The 22,023-nt window shown below is 43.9% G+C and overlaps 2 protein-coding genes across 8 annotated transcripts in view; one reads left to right on the top strand and one right to left on the bottom strand.

Annotated features, from left to right (window-relative positions):
• Positions 1–319: 319 nt before the first annotated feature.
• Positions 320–6,813, bottom strand: UQCRH (ubiquinol-cytochrome c reductase hinge protein). Of its 4 annotated transcripts, none has more exons than XM_081143735.1 (4): positions 6,354–6,813; positions 3,405–3,431; positions 2,508–2,669; positions 320–541 (listed from the first exon to the last, which is right to left on the bottom strand). In XM_081143735.1, the coding sequence occupies exons 1-4, from the start codon at positions 6,405–6,407 to the stop codon at positions 509–511; spliced, it is 276 nt and encodes a 91-aa protein (XP_080999861.1). In that variant the 5' UTR covers positions 6,408–6,813; the 3' UTR covers positions 320–508. The 4 variants fall into 4 exon arrangements, with proteins under 4 accessions (XP_080999861.1, XP_080999862.1, XP_080999863.1 ...); XM_081143736.1 differs by having other exon boundaries at positions 3,405–3,428; positions 6,354–6,493; XM_081143737.1 differs by lacking the exon at positions 3,405–3,431 and having other exon boundaries at positions 6,354–6,508.
• The window catches only part of LRRC41 (leucine rich repeat containing 41), a 17,811-nt gene continuing 2,529 nt past the window's right edge, over positions 6,742–22,023 (top strand). The window contains exons 1-5 of one of the 4 annotated variants that reach the window (XM_081143728.1): positions 6,742–7,049; positions 10,439–10,525; positions 11,193–11,263; positions 17,732–18,875; positions 21,618–21,878. In XM_081143728.1, the coding sequence (XP_080999854.1) occupies positions 6,851–7,049; positions 10,439–10,525; positions 11,193–11,263; positions 17,732–18,875; positions 21,618–21,878 (1,762 nt within the window). In that variant the 5' untranslated portion in view covers positions 6,742–6,850. Of the gene's footprint in view, positions 7,050–7,345; positions 7,587–9,985; positions 10,306–10,438; positions 10,526–11,192; positions 11,264–17,731; positions 18,876–21,617; positions 21,879–22,023 lie in introns of those variants that run through there. The other 3 variants (XM_081143729.1, XM_081143731.1, XM_081143730.1) reach the window with 3 other exon arrangements.

The following is a 22,023-nucleotide window of genomic DNA, read 5'->3' as shown; positions in this document are numbered from 1 at the left end:
CCTTCACAAACCTACACCCTCCTCACTCCTTTTTTAAAAAAATGTATTTTTAAAGAAAAGCAACTTTGTTGGACACTAAGACCAAAAACTGTCAAAAGACACTTCTGAAATAAGCTTTCGTATGAACTGGGTATTTAATAATGATATTAAGCAATTACTGTTCATTTTAAATGTGATAATGGCATCAAGGTAAATTGAAAAAATAAAAGTCCTTATCATTAAAGAGATACATGCTAGGTGAAGGGTACACGGGTTGATTATTCTATCCTTATGCTTGAAAATTTTAAATTAAAAAAAATTTCCAATTAAAATAAAGGTCTGCAGATCACTGGAATTTTATTAAGATGGAATCACTATTAATTATGTAGAAGCTACTTGCCTAACCAAAATCCATGAGGTGTTCACATGAACTTACAGTCACACAAATAAGAAACAAATGGCATATTCAGAACCATGAGGAAATATCCTGATGCCCAGGTGATGCCCAAGGGTGAATGAGTCAGCACATTTATTTCAAGCTGTTGAAGAGTTTGTGGGCCACCTAGATGAAGGAAAGAAAATTGTTAATTGGCAGCTTTAATGTCATGGCTTACAAGGTTCTTCATGACCTGGAACTGTACTGCCCTTTCTCTAACCACTCCCCTTCTCTCACACCTCCAGAGCCATAGTGAACTCCTCTCAGTTACCTGAATCTCCTTTCTCCTCTTTTCCAGTTTTTTAATCTTTTCCCTTAGAACTTATGTTAACATGAAAGCCTTCTCTAAACAAGCCCTATCCCCACACAAATCTGTCCCTCCTGTCTTCCCCACAGAAACTTATACCTCCCATATCACAGTGCTTATTAATTCCACAAATATTTATACATCTAAATACCAGGTACTGTTCTAGGTGCCCAGTGAGTTACTTCAGTAAACACATCTCTGCTGTTTATGGAACTTAACAAAGTAACAGAGAAATATACACAAGGTCACTTCTGAAAGTGATTAATATTGAGGAAAATAAAAAGATGCATAGCATCTTTAAATATGGGATCAGTGAAAGCCATCCTGAGACTGTTATACCCAAGAGACTTACCAATTTACTAACTGTTCTCTGGCTCATAAAGGACATACCATCATGCCTATCCCACTCCCAGATCTTAACTTGGTACTTTGCTCATAAAAATATTTAAATAACATGAAACTTACCATTTTACCATTTTTAATAATACATTTCTGAGGCATTAAGTACATTCACACTGTCCTGCAATCATTAATCTCCAGAACTTTTTCACCTTTATAAACTGACTCTGTACCCATTAAATAATAAATCCCCATTTCCCCCATCCCCTCAGCCCTTGGCAACCAGCATTCTACTTTCTGTCTCTAGGAATTTGACTATTTAAGGTATCTCATATAAGTGGAATGATATGTCCTTCTGTGACTGGTTTATCTCACTTAGGATGTCATCATGTTTCATCCACGTTGTAGCATGTGCAATTTCCTTCCTTTTTAAGGCTGAATAATATCTCATTTTATATATAGCTGATGCATATCTTTTCATATGTTATCAGCCACCCAATCAGTTTTTTGTTTTTGTTGTTGTTAATCCTCACCCAAGGATTTTTTTTCCATTGACTTTTAGAGAGTAGAAGGGAGAAGAAGGGAGGGGAGAGGAGGAGGAGGAAAGGAGGGAGGGAAGGAGGAAAGGAGAGAGGAGGGAGAGAGGGGGAGGGGGGAGAGAGAGAGAAAAACATCAATGAGACACTGCACGAACCCTGACGGGCTGGGTATTGAACCTGCAACCCAGGTATGTGCCCCTGACCGGAATTTGAACCCGAGACCCTTCGGTGCAAAGGCCAACACACTAACCGCTGAACAATGCTGGCCAGGGCCTGATCAGTTTTAACATAAGCAACCATATCTAATTTTGCCTACCCTATAATTTAAAATACTTTACTATTATATGTAAGAGAGTCAAACACAAGTTTACTTAAAAAAAAAACTGCTATGGACAAACTGCTATGTAAAAGATAGATTGGAGTATATAAATTATATTAAAGAATAGCCTGTTACTGCCCAGTCAGCATGGCTCAGTGGTTGAGCATTGACCTACGAACCAGAAGGTCACAGTTCAATTCCTGGTCAGGGCACATGTTCAGGTTTCAGGCTCAATCCCAGTTGGGGGTGTGCAGGAGGCATCCGATCAATGACTCTCATCATTGATGTTTGTAGCACTCTCCCTCTCCCTCTGAAATCAATAAAAACATAATAAAAGTACAAAATCCAGCTTCCCCACTGTTAAGCAGTACAAGTTGGGATATCATTTCTCTTCTCTGAGCCTCAGTTTCTTATCTGCAAAATGGGGATAATGATACCTGCCTCCAGTGAAAGTAGTAAGATTTACTTATGTAAAGTGCTCATGCTGTACCTGACATCCATTGTGCCACAATAAATGCTAGGGTGGAAAGGTTGTGTCTTCCCTGGCCACTGTAAGCTTTCCCCCTTCCTGAATTTAGGCTGACTTACACAGTGGTCCCTCGCATGCAAGAAGTCAAAGAGCTCCTCCGTGCAATCCTCTTCTGTTTGTGACCTGGAGGACACACGCTGATCACAGAGTTCTAGCCGCTCCCGAGCCTTCACACATTTCTCCAACTGCTCGCACTGCTCTCTCACTGTTGTTAGGGGATCCTGATGGAGAAACAAACAAAAAAACAAAAAAATAGGAGTTTTAGGCATATGCCTTGATTAATACAACCACCAAACCAAGGTGCTGTCTCTGAATTACCGTGCAGAAGGCCAGCTGGCAGAACCATACTGCCGCCAGAAATAGCAGAATGGGGTCTCCCATTCAATTCTGATGCTAAGTAGTAGGGAAAAGTTTCACATTTCTGCCTTCCAAGGTTGCCAGTATGCACTGAAAGCCTCAGTCCTATCTGAAAAACAAGGTGGTAAAGGAAACCTGGCCAAACCTGAAGCAGATCTATAGGAGGCCTTACTTGTTAACACAGCATTCTGGGATATGTAATGTCTATGAATTTCAAGTCCCCTCATCTGATAGCAAGGCCTATGCACCCCAGTTGCCCAGCTACAAAGCCAATGTTAACACAGAGAAGGGCCATCCAAGAAAAGGTCCTTCCAGAATTCTTTATTAAACCACAAACAGCAGATGACTGAGTGCCAGGCCCTTAAGATGCTGCTCTGCTCCCTGACACAACTGGAGAAGCCCAAAACCCAGAAAGACTCAGCTTCCCAGGCCCACCACCCCCAAACGCTCCACTGCAAAGGAAAGGAGTATTAAAGGCCTTTTGCACTCCCATTCTTTCCAAGGTGTCAAATATAAAGACTCCTTAAAATGGCTCCACAGTTTTATGAAGCTCAGACTTCCTTTTATTGTGATGGTTCCAAACCTGAGAAAGCTCTTACCACTAATTCCTCCTCCTCCTCTTCCTCCTACAAAAGGAAAACAAAATTAATGTCAGCAGCAATTTTATGACATATGTATTCCCAATCATATTGATCTTGTATTTACTGATAGACATATTAATCATCTTTTTAAATTTCTGTATTTTATGATTCTTTAATATTTTAGGGGCCCTGACAATACTAGAGACAGTACCTTCCAGGGCTGGCTAATTTCTAGAGATGGCAAACAACATGCCTGGGGCATGCACCTCATATGCAAAACAACTAATCCAAATCCTTTACCAATAACCACCTCCATTATCTAACTCTCCAACACTAAACCAATTATTGTCCCTGCCCTAATCATGACAGGGCCAAGTACCAAACACTAGGGACCACCCCTGTAGCCCAGAGCCCACTGAAATGATTTAAACTATCCAATCCTAAACTTGCTAAAGCTTACCTATCCTGCCACGCCCATTCCTTCCCTTGGAAACCAAAGCTCTGGTTTCCCTAGTTCCTTCGGCTCCTGACTGGTCCAGGTACTTCTCTAAATGGCCCTAGGTGGTGTGGTCTTATTTACTCTAAGTTCTTTTAGGAACTATAAGTAATAAACTCTTTCAAAAACAGTTGTCTCAATGTCTATAATCCTACCATATACGTGGTTAAAACAAATCCTGGGTACATTTCAATAAGGACATACTATTTCACTTTCATTAGCAACAATCTAAAGCATATACAACACTATAAAGTACATAAAGCACTTTCATATCATATCTATAATGATTTAATTATAAGAGCTTAAGGGTCTCCCAGTTGAGAGAGAACACTAATTAGACATTTTCTAATATGGATTCAAGCTGCCAGATGTTCATATGGAACCTTAAAAAAATATTTTGTTCTAAGTTCTGGTGGGTCCCATTATTACCAGAAATAGCTAAACTTAGTCCTTACATCCCACATCAAGTTAGAAGGAAAACTAATATTTTTTTCTAGATTCTGAACTTGAATTGGGAATATGAAAATGGCCAAACCTAAACTTTTTTTAGCCAGAGCCTAACTAAAGATGGTCACAGTCACTTCTTTTTGGCTTGCCAAAGTCCCAGGACTCTAAGTAGACTATCAATATAAGATGTCTACATGTCTCCATTCACAAGCTTGGAAACACCAGGCCCTTCCTATTTATTTCTAATTCTGGTGACAATCTCAAATTTAATTTCCTTTCTTCCAAAGGGAACAATGTAAAAAAACAAAACACCTCCCTGTGGTAGTATCAGCATAGGCCTACATCTGGGGCATAGCAGAGTATATCTGATCAGTATTTCAGCCTGTCATGCACATGTCCACATTTAGGAGAAGGGAAAGAAAAGGTATAGAGGGAAATAAAAAGAACCAGTTTAGCAATCCCTCATTGTTTTCAAATTCCAACACAACCTGGCTCATTCTCTACCATCCCCTTCCCTTCAGGGAAGGGACCAAAACAAAGCCCATGAAAGCTGGGAAGGGTAGGGCAAATTCATATGTACTCCAAGCTATGTATTCCCACAATTGGCAAAGGTCTCATAAACATAAAGATGTTATTTAGGATGTAAAATTCTAGTTTTTCATTAAATGCGGTTTCTTGACCTTGCTCTTTAAAAAAAAAAAAATCATACTAAAGAAGTTTTCCAAAACCAAACCACATTCTGCCTGAGTTAGAAACTAGAAATTAGTTATCTTAGGAGCAAGAACTTTATATCCTTTCCCTACTGGCAATACTACATTAATCATTTTGTGTCTTTGATAATTTTGTGTCAAAAGTATCATGGCTTGTTTTGGAAAAACAAATCCAAATACAAGTCTGATTATGGACTACTTTATGTAAAATTTCCAGGCAATGAGAAAAACCAATGTCACATTAAATAAGATTTAATCTCCAAGAAGTATGGGTTTTTCGTAAAAGACCTCTGTTTCCTTAATTTTAAAATTAACTACTTACTTTCTTTTTCTCATCTACCACTGTGGTGTGCCCTACAGAAGCTTCTAGTATACTCCTTGAACTTCCTAAGAGTGGCTCCATATCTTTCTGAAAATAAGACTAGGAAAAATTATGGGATAAACTAGTTTCTAACTATTCTGAACCCATAAGAACAACAAACTAGCTTCCCCAAAGTGACAGAGGATAGATAGGAAATGTGTTTGGAAACAAAAGCTAGCTGGCTTCTGTAAAGCTGTATAGCACTGTGGCTATGTCTTAGCTGCTTGGTTCAGATCCTGGCTCCATGATTTACTAGCTGTGTCCTTGGACAAGATATTTAATCTCTCTACGCTTGTTTCCTCATCTGTAAAATGGCAATACTAGTATCTAATACCTCATAGGACAATTGTGTGGCTTAAACGAATTAGCACATGTAAAGCACTTGAAATAGTAACCAGTCAATAAATAACTATTACTATATTGGCATTCTTACTCTGGAAAGGAGCTCCCTCTTTCATCACAGAATTATACTGCACATTCCTACACTGTCACCAAAGAAAGCTACCTCCCCTAAACCCCTCAAAGAGAAAGAAACCACTTTTTCACAGAAACTGGTGTAAAGCCAGATCTCCAGAACCTCCACAAAAGATGTGGCAGGGATTCCTGACCTGAGCTGAGGTCAGGGCTAGGACTGGTCGCTTGGTCCCCAAACATGTCAAATCAGAGACACCTAATTGACTAAAAATATAGATACTATTTTTTACTAAAGTAGTAAACACAGCATTTTCGCTATCGTTAAACCTTAACCACATTTATAGAATAGAGAGGTCCAGGCCCAAAGGCTAGTTATCTACTTGCCCAAGGTCACTCGACGAATTCTGGGGGTCAAGGGAACTAGCCCTCCCTACCCTGCAAACTCCGGGGGGGGGGGGGGGGGAAGCACGGCCACGAGCGCCCCGGGCGTGTTAGGTCCTGACCCTCCACAAAGGATCGAGCAGACCATCTTGCCTTACCTGCTTGGGATCTCCGGACCCGGTCAGCATCTTCCGCTCGTCCTCCAGCCCCATGTCCAGCTACGGTTCTGAATTCAACACGAGCAGCAACAGCGGCACCTACTCCACTTCAGAATCAAGAAGGACTTGCAAGGGTCACTCAGCGGATATCCGGCGACCTGGCCGGAAGTGCGGCAGACTCGTCGCAGTCGCGAACACACACTCGGATTGGCATGTACTACCGTCCAAAGGCAGGGGTTAGGGGTAGCTGGTGTTTGCACCAAAGAAAGATTTACTAAGAAATGCCCCCTTAGTCACGCCAGACCCAAATATGTTTATCTAGAGATTTATTTGAAATGTTATCTCCTAAGAGACTTTGTAAGTATGCAGATTTATTCGCTGTTCCTTTAGTGAAGTTCCCATTCTTACCCACAACGCTGATGAAACCTTCCTAACTGCTGACCTTTTCAAGATGGCGGTCCGCGGCTGCCACTCTCGGGCTCGCGCACCTCCCCAAGATGGCGGCGCCCGAGGCCTGGCGCGCCCGGAGTTGCTGGTTCTGTGAGGTAGCGGCGGCAACGACCATGGAGGCCACGTCCCGGGAGGCGGCGCCAGCGAAGAGCTCGGCCTCGGGCCCCAGCGCTCCCCCCGCCCTGTTCGAGCTGTGCGGGCGGGCGGTGAGCGCCCATATGGGGGTTCTGGAGAGCGGGGTGTGGGGTAAGTCGCGGGGTGAGGGGCTACCTCTGGCAACGAGCGGAGGCGGCCCAGCGGCCGGGGGGCGCGGGGGGCGAGGCCGGGAGGCCCCGGGCAAGGCCCAGCCTGGGGCACTGGAAGCCAGACCGTCTGGTCGGAGCATGAATTCCGAGACTGACTAGGCTGGGCAGAATAAAGACGGGGACCGAACCGGCAGGTGGACCCGCACCGCGGCCTGGTTGGGGGGCGCAGGGGGCGAGGCCAGGAGGCCCAGGCTGGGGCGAAGCCGGCAGGGCTCGGGCTTCAAAGGCTGGATTGACGGACCGGGTCGGGGGCACCGAACTGACAGTCGAGCTGAACCGGGCTGGGGAGGCTTGGATGTCGAGCCGACGGGCAGGGATGGCCCTGCTGTTTGGGGGCGGGGGCGGAGGTTGGGAGGCCCGGCCTAAGGCAAGGAGGCCAGGCCCCGGGCCACCCAACCTGATTGATGGCGCGGGGCCTCGGGTATCTGCCTGACACCCATAGGTGCCGAGACTCCGGAGGCCAAGCCGATGGGAGAGGGTAACCCATTGGATTGGGGAGCGAGGGCCGGGTTGGGGGAGAGACCGAAAGGCTTGGGGTGCCGAGGCCTGTCTAACGGCCCGGGGCTGAGGGAAGCGAACTGAAGACTGGGGCCTCGGGTGCCAAGCTGATTGAGCGACGGGCTGACGGGCAAGGCAGGGAGCGCCGGAGGCCGCTCGGATTGGCTTGAGCAGCAAGGAAGGGCCGGAGAGCGGTGAAGGGAGGCCCGGAGCGGGTCAGCGATCCTGGGAGGCTATAATGACGGACAGGCGGGAAGGGCCAAGGAGGCCCCGGGCAGGGCCACGGCCCGGGTATCCCGAACTGGGAGGGGGCGCATCGCCACTAGGAGGCCCTAATCCGAGTGAGAGTGAGGAGGCCCCGGGCCTGAGAGCGGCGGGGATCCACGGGCCCGGCTTGGGTGGAGGACGCCCAGGCTGAGCAGCGAAGGCGGGCGGCCTGGGGCGCTGGGATGAGGAGCCTGGGAGGACGAAACGAACAGCCTAGCTGGTGGGCCGGGTAACCGAAGAGAGGAGGCCTGGCTGTGGTGTGGGCACCTCTGGTCGTGGGCCGGCCGCTGATGAGTAAAACTCGGGGAGGCATCGTGAGGACTAATAGAGTGAAAGAGAGGAAAGTGAAGGCCTCTGGAGGATAGGCCTACCTACACAGGGGACAAGGGAGGCCTTGGGCCTGACAGACTGCTGGTGTGAAGGGGTGGGGTCCAGAAGTTGGGTGAGGATATCACAGGCCAGGCCCAGGGCCTAGAGAAGGGGGAGGGGTGGTAAGAGAGGAGGCCCTAGGCCTTGAAGGGGGGAGGGAGGAAGGGATAGTGTTCTAGAGCAGACCTCAGGAGTGGTGGTGGTGTCTTTGCCAGGAGGGAGGCCCGGGTAGAATCAGGAGTAATGGCTTGAAGTCCTGAGATGAGGGTTTGGGTTGTACCATGAGGAGGAATGTAAAGAAAAGGCCCAGGAGTTTGGGGGGGGGGGGGGAAGGGCCTCTGGGAATAGGCCCCAAGGCTGTGGAGAGTGGTTAAGGAGGCCCAGGGACGTGGGAAGGCCCTTGGTGTGGTGGGGATGGGGCACTGATCCTGAAGAGGCCTATGTCTTTATGTACTGGGGAAAGACTGTTAGAATGCCTCAGGCCTGGTGGGGGGAGGGGATTATGGAGCCTCTGTCCCAAAAGCTGAGAAGAGAAGGGTCAGGCTGACCCATGAGGAATAGAAGAAAAGTCTCAGTGGAGATGGGCAGGGGGCTCAGAAAAGTCCTGGGGAATGTGCAAGACAGACAGGATCTGGCTGTGTCAGCCTGGAGCTTCTAGGATACTAAATCTGGCTGAGAGGAAAGAGGACTGGGTGTGGAGGCCCCACGTTGGGAAGAGGAATGATTAAAGGTGTAGGCTGGAGAGAAGCAAGGAAGAGCCTGACTTAAGAAGAATGGAGAAAGGGAGAGAGGAGTTTGTGGATAATAGGGGATGAGAATTCCTGTGGCTGTGAGAAGGGATAGCTAAACAGAAGAGAGCAGATTGGAGGGACAGAGGAGGAAGAGCTCCCGTGGGCCCAACCCAGGTAAATAGTCACACAGGAAAAGCTGGATCAAGTTAGGCCTCTTAGAAGAGCCAAGTAAGAGGCCTACTAAGTAGTGCTATTTTGGAGGAAGGCCTCAATGTGGCCTAGCAACCAGGAAAGTCTTCCTGGAGGTAGTGGACTGATTTTGCTTTGCGTAGGGAGAGGAGGAGAAAGTGATAGAGGTAGCAGGAAAGGATACAATGAAGAAACACAAGTAAAATAGGTATGTTATACCTTGAATGCCAATATATGGAGTTGGACTTTATCTTAAATGCAATAGAGAGCCTTCATTAGTGTAATAGCATAGGGAATTAGTGCTTTCATTCAGCAAGTACATTGAGTACCTACTATGTACGAAGAATTTTACTAGACTCTTAAACAACAAGATTCAGTCATTACACAAATAAATACAAAAGGAGATCCTAGAATGGAAGCTTTTTAAGATTTTCCTTAATTATAGTGTACTCTAAGATCTTAAACTTATTCTTGGCTGGACAGAGATGCTATTGACAGAATAAGAATAGTAATCACTAACACTTAGTGAGCTTATGGCCAAGCATAGTCTTAAAAAGATTACAAGCATGATATCCTTTAATTTTCACAACAGTGTTATGGGGTAGTTATTATTATCTCTATTTTTCATAGGAAAGTACTAGTTTTGCGTGTAGTGGGTACCCAAAGGATGGAAGTAGCCAACCTGGAAGAGTGGGAAGGGAATTCAGGAAAGGCTTAATAAAGGGCATGTGATACTTGAAAGATGAGTAGTAGTTATTTGGAAAGTGGCAAGGATATTCCTGATGGAGAGAACAGCATAACAAAATGAATCTCATGCCCAGAGGCAGAAAGCAGGGTAACACATTAGATAAATGAAAAAAGTAGTTTAGTATGGCTGAAGTGTAGGAGGCAAAGCAGGGAGCTGGAGAAGTTAGTAGGGCCCAGATTATGAAGGACTTTTTTAAATCAAGCACATTCAATAGGACTTTTTAAATGTAGAATGGTTCATTATGCTTGGGCAGAAATGAACTGACCAGCTCCTAAAAGAGCACATCAGCTTGCTTTGTGGGATTATCTCACCCTTGTAGATGTGTATGGACCCGGAATTCCAGCTGCCAACTAAGTGGCTGAAGATAAGTGGACCAGAGTTTGAATTAGACTTAGGTTAGCTTCTACATGTTCCATTTGTCAAACTAGAAGTTTGCTCTTCTTCTCCTCCTCCCCCCCCCCCAGTAGGATAAATAATGCTTAGAACCCTGGAAGAAAAAAAGTAAATTTTGTGTTTTGGTTTTTGTAGCCCTCCCAGGCCCAATACTTCAAAGCATCTTACCTCTGCTCAATATATATTACTTGGAGAGGATTGAGGAAACTGCCCTCAAGAAAGGTGAGTGCCTTTCTCTCTCTTTCTCAGTCAGTGATTATAAGCAAGGCATCACAATGTTCTTCAGGTAAATATTACACCTGATATCTACGTAAAACTTCATATTTTTCAAAAAGTACCCTGACACCTACTTTCTTACCTGATTCCTCAGTATCCTGTAAAATACAAAACAAATATGTGATTCCCAGTATACTAATAATAATGTGATCACAGTCACATCACAGTTAGTAGCAAAGACAGACTAGAACCCAAATCTTCTGAATCTTTGTTTTTCTGTTTTACCAAGTTGCCTCCCAAACCCCCTATTGGACACATCTGTTAAGAACTAACATTTATCTAATTAACCCTGATGTGCCAAGCACTATCCTAGGCACTTTACCTGTAGAAACTTATTTAATCTTTTCAACAATTCTGTGAAATAGCTATTATTAACTACATTTTATAGATAAGGACACTAAGGCACAGAAAAATTAAGTGACTTGCCCAAAGTCACACAGCTACAGTATAGTTTACTGATATTTAAACCCAGGCAGTCTGTCTTTAGAACCAGTGCTTTTTACCACTTTGCTATATTGCTCTTGTGAACCCAGAGTAGGACATTAAAAGGCTGATATACTTCACTCATGGTAGTCAAGGAGCAGCCAAGTAAATGTGATATTTCTCCCTATAGGCCTCTCCACTCAGGCTATCTGGCGCCGACTATGGGATGAGCTGATGAAGACAAGGCCTTCCGGTCTAGAAGTAAGTTAAGGCACCAGGTAGAACTCTGACCTGACTTTGCAGAGTGAAAGCAGGAATAGCACACAGACCTAAGCTGGGTACGGGCAAAGTGCAGGGATGAGGACAGAGTGAATTTGGGAGGAGGGCTCTGATGGCTTATCATAAGATACTTGACCATTTGGCATTTGTCACTGACTTACTTGCTCACCATGTTTAAAGGTGACACAAAACAGGGAAAGGTAGTGATCACAATGATGGCAGAACACGGATTCATAGAGGTCTTGACAGGGCTGGAGCAGTGGTCAAACTTAACAAGATGAAATTTAACAGGATAATCCAACTCTTCATTTGAGTCTAAAAAATTCCAATTGCATGACCTCATGCTAAGGGGTGGAGGGGTCTGGCTTAGCAGCAGCTTGTATTTAAAAAATTAAGGGGTTTAGTCAACAATGTGCTAAAGCCAAAGCCACTCATCTTAAGACTGTACCCTGAGCTGTGTGAACTAATGTAACTATAATATAGGCCGAAGGACAAGGGGGATGATAGACCTGCCTGGCTCTGCAGTGGTCAGGCTACTCCTGGAGTATGGAGAAAGAAGTCAAAGCCACATCATGTGAGTCACATTTGGAAGACTGGAGATGTTTTTCCTGAAAAAAAAAGAGAAGACTCTGAGGAACATGAACTGTTTTGAAATATTTGAATGGTTGACTCATGAAAGAGGGATTAATAGACTTGTTCTGTGTGGAAGCTAAAGGAAGATAAATTTTTGCTAAACTGAATGTAGAACTTTTAAACTCTGAGCTTATTGGTGATGAAACAAGCTAATTCCAGAGGTAATAAGCTTCCCATCTCTAAGTGTTCAAATAGATCCTGGATAACTACTTGACACAAGTGTATTGCAGAGGAAATTCAGCATGGTAAGAGGTTGAACAAGATGAGTTTTAGGGCTCCTTTTAACCCTGAGATTCTATTCATTGGTTCAGATATAACTCACTGGAGCTCTCATTTAAGCAGAACTTTTGCCGCTCAATAATTAGGTGACAGGACAGATTGAGTTCAGTAAGCATTTACTAAAACTTACCACATACCAGGTCTTATGCTAGATATTGGAAGTACAGACACAATTCCTGATCTTGAGGAACTATCAGTTTAGTGGGGAAATACATCATGTATGGTAGGGTAAGTGGTGTAATAGAGAGTAGCAAGGAGGCTGAGGGAAAAGTGAGCAAGAAAATATTTCCTAGAAAGGAGTATTTGAACTGGGATTTATATGGTGAATGAGGGCAAATGACAAGAACATAAGCTCTTATCAGGAATTGGAGATTGCATTTCTGGGATGCACTGGGTTCGGTAACATTCAGCTCTGTATCCTTCAGCTTTTTTACTTCCAGATCTGGACACAACTCCTGGAGTTCAGTGTGATGACACTAAGGCCCAACAAAATCCTCAGGCACTGTGTATAGGAGTTAGGCCTTATTAGGAAGAGAACTGAACACAAGAATATTAGAAACAGCAATGGCTTCCGGCAACCTTTCAAGAAACATAAGATTCTCTCTGTCCCAGTGTTTCCCAAGCATTATGGTTGACTAGTTGGTGATGGAGATTGTCATATCTTTCTCATGGGGAAGGCCTTTTTCCCAACATTAACTTGAGTTTCCTGAAAAAGAATGTCTATTTGTTATCTTGTTTTCTTGTCTCAGAGCTTTTCAGAAATTTAGGAAACCCCAGGCTTGGTGACCTAACAGTCACCTAGACAGAGGTCCTGACTTGGAGCATTCATTTATTCCAGAGGGTGTCTTCTTCTGCTTCCCAGTTTTGCCTGACAGTAACTTTCACTTCATTCATGATTCAAAAACACTTACTGAATGCCTGCTCAGTTCCAGGCACTACGCTAGGTTCTAGGGATACAATAGTGTACAAGTTAGGCATAGCCCCTGACTGCTTATAAAGCAATAGTATTTCTAACTGTATAGTACCAGTGTGTGTGTCTGTTAAGAGATCTGTAGCCTGACTGGCATGGCTCAGGGGTTGAGCATCAACCTATGATCCAGGAGATCACAGTTCAGTTCCCGGTCAGGGCACATGCCTGGGTTGCAGGCTTAGTCCCTAGAAGGGGGGTGTGCAGGAGGCAGCCGATCAGTGACTCTCATCATTGATGTTTCTATCTCTCCCTTCTCCCTTCCTCTCTCTGAAATCAATAAAAATATTTTTTAAAAAGAGAGAGATCTGTAGACTACTATAGATATTCTGGAGACAAAACAATATGGAAATGCAGGCTTATTCAATAAATGGTTCTCTAGTAATTGGTTAACCATTTGGAAAGTAAAGTTAGAGTCTCACTTTACAATACACTAAAATAATTTCTATCTGGATTATAGATTAAATTGTAAAAAGTAAAAACACTAAACAACTAAAAAAATAATAAAGGTTACTGGTTATCTAATTTCGGAATGGAGAGTGCTAATTATTAAATGGGCAGGACCAAATAAAATATGGACATATTTGACCATATAAAAATGCCAAAACTATGAATACAATTTAAAAGGTACATAAACTGGGAAAGAATGGTTGCAGTGACATTTGCAAAACAAAGGGATACAGAGAATAAGACAAAGGCCCCAGTGGAATAAAATAAGTAAAGATTTGGATACGTCGCAAAATATATAAAAATCTTCAATCTCAATAATAAAAAATGGGAAAGTAAAATTGTATCTCTTATATTGTAAAGTCTTGTTTTGATTTGGTTTTGTTTTAAAAGGTAATTCCAGGGGTGGGTAAAATTTGTATTTTAATATGCTATTGGTGGGAGCAGAACTGTTAAAACTTTCTTGGTGGGCAATCTGGTGATAATTGTCAAGAATCTTTAAAATATTCAAATTATTTGACTAGAAATTCTACTTAGAATTTATAGTATATAAAAATTGAGATACTCATGAAAATTTATTTCTAGATGTTCATTACAGCAAAGTTTAATATCAAAAAGCTAGAAACAATTTAAATACTCAATAATACAGGAATTATTAAATATAGTACATCCATATTTTCAAAATATTCTAAAAGTACTTAAATTCATGGTGGTAAAAATATTTAATGAAATGGTGCTATAATGTTAAAAAAAAACACCACAGCCTTTGAAACTTCTGAATTGTCTCAATGTTGTAAAAACAAGCATCTAAATCTATTCACATATAAATATATGTACACTCCAAAGAGTTGGTTTACACATGATTTTTTATTTGCTTCTTTATAATTCTACAAACAGTATTTCTATTATCAGAAAAGCAATAGTAGACCATAGTTTATAAACATTCCCTGGCTGTAATAGTAGAAGAAAATATTTCGCCCTCCCTAGCTTGTACACACATTCTTCCTCCCCCCCACCCCCATGCCTGAGCTGCCAGCCCATTGTGGCTAGGCCAAGGACTATGTTGGAGGCAAATACCATTTCACCTCTTTTGGTGGTTCCTCATTTCCCCTACTGTCACTAAAAAGTATTTAAATCACTTTGCATTGTCCGAGTTATAGTATACAAGTCCATAAAATGAGTGACTTGGACTAGATCTCTCAGGTATTTTCCAGCTTTGAAGTTTTAGCATGATTTTTCTAAAAAGTAGTGATGGAATAAAATACATTGAACTGCTGTCTGCTTATGCATTAATTCATGAGAAAAAAAAAGCCACTGAGATAGTTTTCATAACTTTATTACTCATTTAATCCTCACAACTCTATGATGTAGGTATAGTTATCTTCCTCACTTGACAGAGGATGAAACTGAGGCAGAAAGAGGTGAAGTGACTTGCCTAAGGTTAGTGTGTGAACAGCAGACCCAGGATTCAAGTTGAGGCAGTCTGGCTCAGGAGCCCATGCTTCTAATCGCTATGTCATGCTGCTCTCCCTGCAGTTATCATGGCTGAGGTGGTTCCATTTCAGATACTCTCTTCTGTTGTTTTCATCAACCAATAAAATGATAAAGCCCAATATTTAGTTATCTAAACTACATATTCCACATGCCTCATTCAGAAACAGCCACAATATCTTCTTTCACATTTTTGTCCGTGTTTTAGGCCCAGATCTACAATAACCATCTGACTAATTTGTGAAGGTGAAGCCTCACTAGAGTTACTTACCAGTGTTTTCCAAAGGTGTTAACGTGGGCCAGCAAATGTGTAGGAAAAGTGTTAGAGGTAGGATTTAGCTTCAGGAATAACCCCCTCTGCTTCTGTTCAAGGCTGAGTAGAGATTTGGTTGCCAGGTATTTTTTTCCTGCTCCCTGCTGCTGCTGGTAAGAGGTCCTTCTCTTGTTGCCATGCAGTGACCTCAAGCATGAAGTCATTCCTAGTTAATACTACACCAAGCAATCTTGGGGAATAGTGAGGGCAAAGGGAATGACACTTTTGCCTCAGAATAATAAGGGCCCAGTTCCTGCCCAGAACCTCAGATGCAGATTGAGGGTCACTCTGGTATAGGGAATGCATGGAGGCAGGGCAAGTACCAAAGTGTCTTTCTTTTAGTTTTGGGAAACACTCAGGCCCCCACTATCTTTGCTACAGGCTGAGTAAGTACCTTGCTTAACAGGCTCTGCCTCCATCAAGTCCATTTCACATTGCCCCGTCTGGGCTAATTAGCAGCAGCAAAAGTAACATCTTCTATTTTACAGTTTACAAAGTACTTTAACTTTCATTGCCTCATTTGATCTTCACAACAAACCTGTGAAGCAGGTTTTACAGATGAAGAGAGGTTCAGAAAGGTCCCTAGTATAGTAGCAGAGCTGGCACCTGTATCAAGGTCAGCCAACTTTCTATGCACCTTAGGAGAGAATGGTGACTTAGGGAAGTCCTTGTCTCAGTGTGTCCTTTTGGGGTAGGTAGCAGTAATTCCTAGCCTCTGGTATCAGAATCATTTAAGGAGGTTTAAAAATAAACAGATGCATGGACCTTACCTCAGATGTAACATAGTAGAATCTTCAAGTCTGGGTACCTGGTATATATATTTTGGGGGAAAAAGTCCCACAGTAAATACTGATGTGCACAAAAGGTTCAAGATCACTTGCACTTAAGTTCTCCTAAATGTATCAGAATAATCTGATGAAGTCTCATATCCATTAAAGCAAATAACTGTTGCCTTGGAGAAAACAAATTCCTTCCCTCCAGGAATTTCTAATCTGTTTGGGATAAGACCTGCACAGGCAAAGAGACTCAACACCATGAGGCAAAGTCTAAGACCTCGGTAGTCCCAACAAGAGAGGCAGGGGGAGGGCTAAGAGGTGGGTGGGTACAGAAAGACAAATACTAACGATCTCAGAGAATGAAATGTAGGTCCTTTCAGGAAATTATTTGGTTTGGCAATGGAGCATTTCTGGCAGATGGAGGAAAGGACACAAGGCTGGCTGGGTCAGTGAGGTGGTCAGTTTGGCCAGAGCAAAGCATTCATGAAATAAGATATATGGGAAATAAAGCTTCTGAGGTAGGCAGAGGTTATATTGTGGAGGGGTTTCCCTGCCAAGGTGAGGAGCTTCAAATTAACCCTAGGTAGTGGGAAGACATTGGGGGTTTTAAAGCAGAATATACAAAAACAAAAAGCAGAATGTAATCAGAGTGCAAGTTTGGAATGGGGGAAGGGGGACAGGGAGAGCAGTCAGGAAGCTAATGAAGTCAGGTGTGAGGTGATAAGGTTTCTGAACAAAGGTGGGTAGTTTAAGAATGGAAAGTTGGGATCATGTTCTAGAAACAAACATTGAAGAATTTACAGGATTGAGTGACTTTCACTTGAGAACCACTTTAGCAAACTGGTCTCTGGAACCAAATTTCTTGGGCTCAAATAGTTTTTTGTTTTACATTTTTTTAATTTACTGATTTTTTTTAGAGAAACGTCAATGTTGTTGTTGTTCCACTTATTTATGCATTCATTGGTTAATGCTTGTATGTGCCCTGACCAGGGGATGAACGCACAACCTTGGCGTATCTAGAGGATGCTTTAACCAGCTGAGCTATCCTGCCAGGGCCTGGGCTCAAGTTTTGATTCTTCCATTTACCTGTGTAATCACAGGCAATAACCACCTTTGTGCCTTGGTTTTCTTACCTGTAAAATGAGGCTTATAGTAATACATGCCCCAAAGATGTGATTAAATGAATTTGTATAAATTATTTAGAATGATCCAGCTGGTGTGGCTCAGCAGCTGAGCATTGACTTACGATCCATGAGATCAAGGTTCAATTCCCAGTCAGGGCACATGCCCAGGTTTGGGCTCGATCCCCAGTAGGGGGCATGCAGGAGGCAGCCGATCAGTGATTCTCTCATCATTGATGTTTCTCTCTCTCCCCCCTCATCTTTTTGAAATCAATAAAGATATTTTTTTTTTTTAAGTTATTTTAAAAAAATTAGAATGTTGCCTGGCACAATAAATAGGTATTGGGAGGAAGCTGGTATGATGACAGTTCCATGAGTAGCACTCTTAGTGTCACAGCTGTCTGGCATGTTCTCTGCTTTCAGAGTGTGACGTGTTGGCGAGCCAAGTTTATGGAGGCCTTTTTTTCCCATGTTCTACGTGGAACCATTGATGTGTCTTCTGACAGGCGTCTTTGTGACCAGCGCTTCTCACCTCTTCTGCATAGCTCCCGCCATGTCCGGCAGCTCACCATCTGCAACATGCTGCAGGGTGCAACTGAGCTGGTGGCTGAGCCCAACCGCAGGGTTCTGGAGACCCTGGCCAGTTCCCTGCATACCCTCAAGTTCCGCCACCTGCTATTCTCTGATGTGGCTGCTCAGCAGTCACTTCGGCAGCTGTTACATCAGCTTATTCACCACGGGGCTGTCAGCCAGGTGTCGCTGTACTCCTGGCCTGTGCCTGAGTCAGCCCTTTTCATCCTTATCCTCACCATGAGTGCTGGCTTCTGGCAGCCAGGCCCTGGTGGCCCTCCCTGCCGCCTCTGTGGAGAGGCCTCCCGAGGCCGGGCTCCATCACGAGATGAAGGGTCTCTCCTGCTGGGCTCACGCAGGCCACGCAGGGATGCTGCTGAGCGATGTGCTGCAGCCCTGATGGCTTCCCGTCGGAAGAGTGAAGCCAAGCAGACGGCCAGAGCCACACCTGCCACTCGAGTTACACGCCGGAGCACACAGGAGAGCCTAAGAGCAGGCGGGATAGACCCTAAGAGGGAGCTGCACCCTCCAGCCACCTCCCATGAGGCTCCTGGCACCAAGCGGCCACCCTCTGCTCCAGCCACCAGCTCCTCTGTCTCTCCCTCTCCTTCCACATCTGCACCCAAAAGGGCTCCAGCCAGCTCAGCCCCACAGCCTAAGTCCCTAAAGCGTTTTAAGCGAGCCACAGGGAAAAAGGGTGCTCGCACTCGTCAGGGGTCTGGTGCAGAGTCTGAAGACCTGTATGACTTTGTTTTCATTGTGGCTGGTGAGAAGGAAGATGGGGAAGAGATGGAGATTGGGGAAGTGGCTTGTGGAGCTTTGGATGGGTCAGATCCCAGCTGCCTGGGGCTTCCAGCACTGGAGGCCTCCCAACGATTCCGCAGCATTTCCACCTTGGAGCTATTCACAGTTCCACTCTCCACAGAGGCAGCTCTGACACTGTGCCACCTGCTGAGCTCCTGGGTGTCCCTGGAGAGTCTCACACTATCCTATAATGGTGAGTGCCCTAGAGGGGCAGGGATTGGGTTTCCCAGCAGCACCACATGTATGCCCAATCCCGTGGAGGGGTATGATCTGGAGATGTGGCCCTGCCTGCCTCACAGGGAGGCAGACAGCACGTAGTGTGGCAGGCTGTTAGTGCTAGGGAAGAGGAACACGAGGTCTGCAGGCTTGCTTTGTAGTTGGAAGCAAGAGTTCCTGAGGGGCAATGAGAACCTAAAAAACGAGTACATTTTAGATATGGTAGGCAAGCCAGGGCTGAAGCTGGATCCCACCAGGTGTATAAAAGCAGATGTAAAGACAAGGAAGTGTGGGATATTTTATCAGACCAGCAACCTGCAAAGCAGTTTTTTCCTACCTGGTTGTGCCCTGCTAGCCAAATTTAACTGGCTAAATCCAGCAGTCTGCTTAGGTTGCAGAGCACTGCTAGAGAAAATCACACAACTGTAGATTGGTGCTACTATACATTCATAGTTATTAACCTTAGACAACTGTGTTTGCAACATCAGCTCCCTTTCCTATTCTACCACTTCCAAACCCTTATCCCTCTTCCTCAGCAGATGACCTCACTTCCTACTTCACAAAGAAAATAGATGCCATCACACACAACTTCAATTTATTAACCAGCCTACAAACTTTCCTACATCTGCTTTCATCCTTTCCTCCTCCACTACAGTGGAAGGCTAACTCTTCTATCTGTGCACTGGACCCATACCCTCTCACCTTCTTAGGAAAGCTTCTTAAATGTCTTAGTATTAAGAGCTCTTATATACTGCTTAGTATGTGTCAGGCATATTTTTCTCCTCATTAACTAATTTAATCCCTACAACAAACCTCTGAGGTCAAGTGACTTGCCCAGGGTATCTAGGTAATAAATTGCCAAGCCAGGATTCAAACACACAAAACCTGGCTCCCGAGTCCATGCTTTTAAATCACTAAATGTTGCTTCCTTTCTCTCCACTGTCCTTCCCCCAACATTTAAACATTGAATTGCGTGTCCACCAAAATCTACCATCCCTTATTAACTAGTCCTATTTTCTCCTGCCCTTCACAACCTTAAGAATCACCTGTTTTCTCTCACAGCCCACTCGTCTTGTTTATATACCCACTACTGCATTGAAGATCTGTCACCAAGGTCCTTCTTACTGCTAAGTTCAATATATACCTTTCAGTCCTCACATTAGTTCTTGGCAGCATTTGCTATTAAGCAGTCTTCCTCATGAAATACTCTCATTTCCACTTCCTCAAAACTTTTTTTTCTTCTTTCTCAGACATTACTTCTCTCTTAATAGTCAGAATTCCTCAGAGCTCTCCCACTTTACACACTTCCTGAACAATTCTGTCCATTCCTTTGGCTTCAAAGGCTAACTATGCTGAAGATCCCCCATTCTATGACATTAGCCCAGATCTTTCTCCTAAACTCCAGACCTGTTTATCCAGCTGATTACTAGATATCACTTCATAAACCACAAGCTTCCCAACCTGAATGTCTCTTCTTCCCTCTATATGATGCTCCTCTTAATGACACTGCAGGTGACTCAGTTGCCCAAAAAGAAACCTCCATTATTTCTTACTCCAAATATATTTGGTTACCAGGTCCTATCTTTACACTCTCTCAAATCCATTTATTACTCTCCACATCCTTGATTCAGGCTACTATTGCTTCTCACCTGGATTCATCACTTCAACAGTTCCTCCTGAGTCCATACTCACCATACAATCCACTGAAGCCCAAGCATTTTTTCTCAAAAATGTACATCTGTCATTTGTTCATTTAAAAATCATTCAGCGGTTTCCTGTCACCATACATCTTAATTTTACTTAACAGGGTCATGTTCTCACCCATGCTTACCTGTATAGTCCTATCTTGAACATTTTACCCTCATAATTTAAACACAAGCCACTTTGATTTTTCAGTTCTTAGAACCTGCTACTCTTTCTCCTTCAGGCCTTATATATGCCAGGTTCTCTCTGCCACAATCACTCTTTTCCCTCCATTTAGCCTATCTTCTTTATGTTCTTTAGGACTCAACTGGAAGCTTTTATTGATGTAAGCTGAGCTGAGTCTGAAGTACCCATTATTTGTACTTACACAGTTCCCATCATGCTTTTTGTTATCAGGCTGTAGAGGCAGGAGCAAGATCTGTTGCTCACTAGAGTCTAGCAAAAAAACCAGAATAACCACACCCTTACAAAGTGCTGGGTAAGGTTTAGTTGAATGAATGAATCAACTGGAGCCTACTCAGTCCAAGGGGAAATAAAGGAGCAAATTCCAAGGAATTGCTTTATGGCATTAAGCAACTTTTCTAACCTGGATCCTATTCCTTTCTGTGGGATATGGTTATCCTTTTTTGCCCCATTCCCACCCAATAAATGTCTTAAAGTAGTCCCTATTGGATCATTGTCCTTAGTTTTCAGATGTTTCCCCATGATCTATGGAAAAAATCCAGACCTCTGCTGCTGTCTGGGTCTAAGCAGCTGGCAGCTACAAGCTGCCCCAACACATCCTGTCTTTAGTGACTCTGCCCTGACTGATGCTTGAAGGCATAACCCAGTACAGTAGACATCAATTTGCTGGTTACCTGAGGAAAAAAACAAGACAATGGATGAACAGTTGAAACATTATTTTAAATTATCTGATCCAAAGCTCAAGATTTAATAGTTATCAATAGAAATATTTGGAGTTGTCTCTGAGTGCTACCCTTGCTGATACTCCCATGTGACTCTTTCCTGCCAATAGGCCTGGGATCTAACATCTTCCGCCTGCTAGACAGCCTGCGGGCCCTGTCAGGCCAGGCTGGATGTCGCCTCCGTGCCCTGCATCTCAGTGACCTGTTCTCACCACTGCCCATCCTGGAGCTGACACGTGCCATTGTGCGAGCCCTGCCCCTGCTGCGGGTCCTCTCTATTCGTGTCGACCACCCCAGCCAAAGGGACAACCCTGCTGTGCCAGGGAATGCAGGGGCCCCTAGCCACATAATTGGGGATGAAGAGATACCAGGTGAAGCACTGTGTGTGTGTGTCGTTTTTCTCTACACAAATGTGCAGGTGCATTTGTGTGAGGAAGGCAGGAAGATTTCTAATTCAGCCCTGCCACTACTCATTCCTGGCTTATCTGGAACCTGTTCCCACTGTATCCTATTCTT

This window comes from Miniopterus schreibersii, assembly GCF_964146895.1.
Source record: "Miniopterus schreibersii genome assembly, chromosome: 8".
In the NCBI taxonomy this organism is placed as follows: Eukaryota; Metazoa; Chordata; class Mammalia; order Chiroptera; family Miniopteridae; genus Miniopterus; species Miniopterus schreibersii.
Note: the sequence above shows the minus strand (reverse complement) of the source record. Positions and strands in the feature narration are given on the sequence as shown.